General features: G+C 32.3%; 1 protein-coding gene across 1 annotated transcript in view; it reads right to left on the reverse strand.

The window, feature by feature from the left end:
- The window catches only part of LOC107686111 (homeobox protein PKNOX2-like), a 63,396-nt gene that overhangs the window by 7,855 nt on the left and 53,893 nt on the right, over nucleotides 1–1,648 (reverse strand). Inside the window, exon 5 of the mRNA XM_016482960.1 lies at nucleotides 742–927. Coding sequence (XP_016338446.1) covers nucleotides 742–927 — 186 coding nt within the window. The remainder of the gene's footprint in view (nucleotides 1–741; nucleotides 928–1,648) is intronic.

The following is a 1,648-nucleotide window of genomic DNA, read 5'->3' on the forward strand; positions in this document are numbered from 1 at the left end:
TACAGATCAATAAATAAATAATAAGAGATCAATAAATAAAACAATAAACAACAAATAATGAATAAACTAAATATAATAGTTTATATTATCTTGTTTTTTTTTTCTTCGCGACAAATTCACTACCATTAACAATTTTGGGGTTGGTAAGATTTTGTAGTTTCAGAAGGAAATCTCTCAATTATTCAAATTTTATGCTATTAATAATGAAAACATTTGTGCTGCTTTATATTTTTCCAATACATTCTTTCAGGATTCTATGATGGATAGAATGTTCAAAAGAACAACATTTATTTGAAAGAAATATTTTGTAACATTATGAATATCTTTACTATTACTGTCTTTTGATCAATTTAAAGCGTCCTTACTGAATAAAATAAAAAATAAAAAAATCTTATTGACCTCAAACTTTTGAACAGTAAAGTATATGTGATTAATTCAGATTAATCTGATCATTTAATGGGCATTTTAATTCGATTATAATCGATTGACTGTTCTACATGAAATGTCCAAAAGTGTGTACTTAAAGTCTTCTCACGCAGAGGTCAGCAAAGTTCAGCAAGAACACAGCGAGGGCAAGCCAGATGTGACCTTTTGCATCCCCGGGAGAGGAGCTTGTGTTCATGCAAGTGTAAATGTTACTGGTGTGAGAGTTTGTACATTCATATGACACTGTGTTTATGAGTTAGAAACAACCTTTAGCCTTTAAACTGAAGGTCTAGGGAGATTGTATTTGTGAGTGACCTGCTGCAGGCCAAGGTTGGTCTGTGATGGTGAATACGGGCCGCCCAGGTCGTTCCGTAGCAGATTGTCACTGTGCATCTTGGTCTTGAGGCAGGTGATGTAACGGTTGCAGAAGTCTTTACAGAGCTCGTTCACCTTCTCCAGCTCCAGCAGGTGGATCCGCAACACCTGGATCGCCTTCACCATCTACATCAACACAAAAGTAGATACAGGAATCAGTTTATGAAAAATTCTTGCATTAGAGTGTATATAATCCGTATATACAGTTTTAGTTTTAGTTTGAGCAACTTCAACTTTTTTTCAGGTAGTTGCCAAGGCGAGGCAAAGTTTTACATCTAATATTTATATATTTAATTTTATTTCAGCTTTATTTAAATTACCAGAAATTATATTTAGCTGTTTTAGTGCTAATTAACAATAACAAGACTGGCCTAAACAATCATTTTGCAAGATGCCAATAATGAAAATGAAATTAAAAATACAACATTAAAACTGACAAAAAGAGCAAAGTGAGAAAATACAGTCAATAAAATACCCATTGGTATTATAAATAAATAAATAAATAAAGTGCCTTGCGAAAGTATTCATACCCCCTTTTTTCACATTTTGTTATGTTGCTGCCTTATGTTAAACTGCTTTAAATTACTTTTTTTTTCTCCACATCAATCTACACTCCATACTCCATACTGACAAAGCAAAAACAGAATTGTCACAACTTCGTAAATGTATTAAAAATAAAAAAACTGAAAAAAGTATATTGCATAAGTGTATTTATATAACTAAATATTTAGCTGAATCACCTTTACAGTCTCAAGTCTTTTTTTTTGTTTGATGCGAAAAGCTTTGCTCATCAGCATTTGGCAATTATCTGCCATTCTTCACCTCACCTGTTCACCTCTCAAGCTCT

The sequence above is a fragment of the Sinocyclocheilus anshuiensis genome, unplaced genomic scaffold (genome assembly GCF_001515605.1).
Source record: "Sinocyclocheilus anshuiensis isolate Anshui unplaced genomic scaffold, SAMN03320099.WGS_v1.1 scaffold437, whole genome shotgun sequence".
NCBI lineage: Eukaryota > Metazoa > Chordata > Actinopteri > Cypriniformes > Cyprinidae > Sinocyclocheilus > Sinocyclocheilus anshuiensis.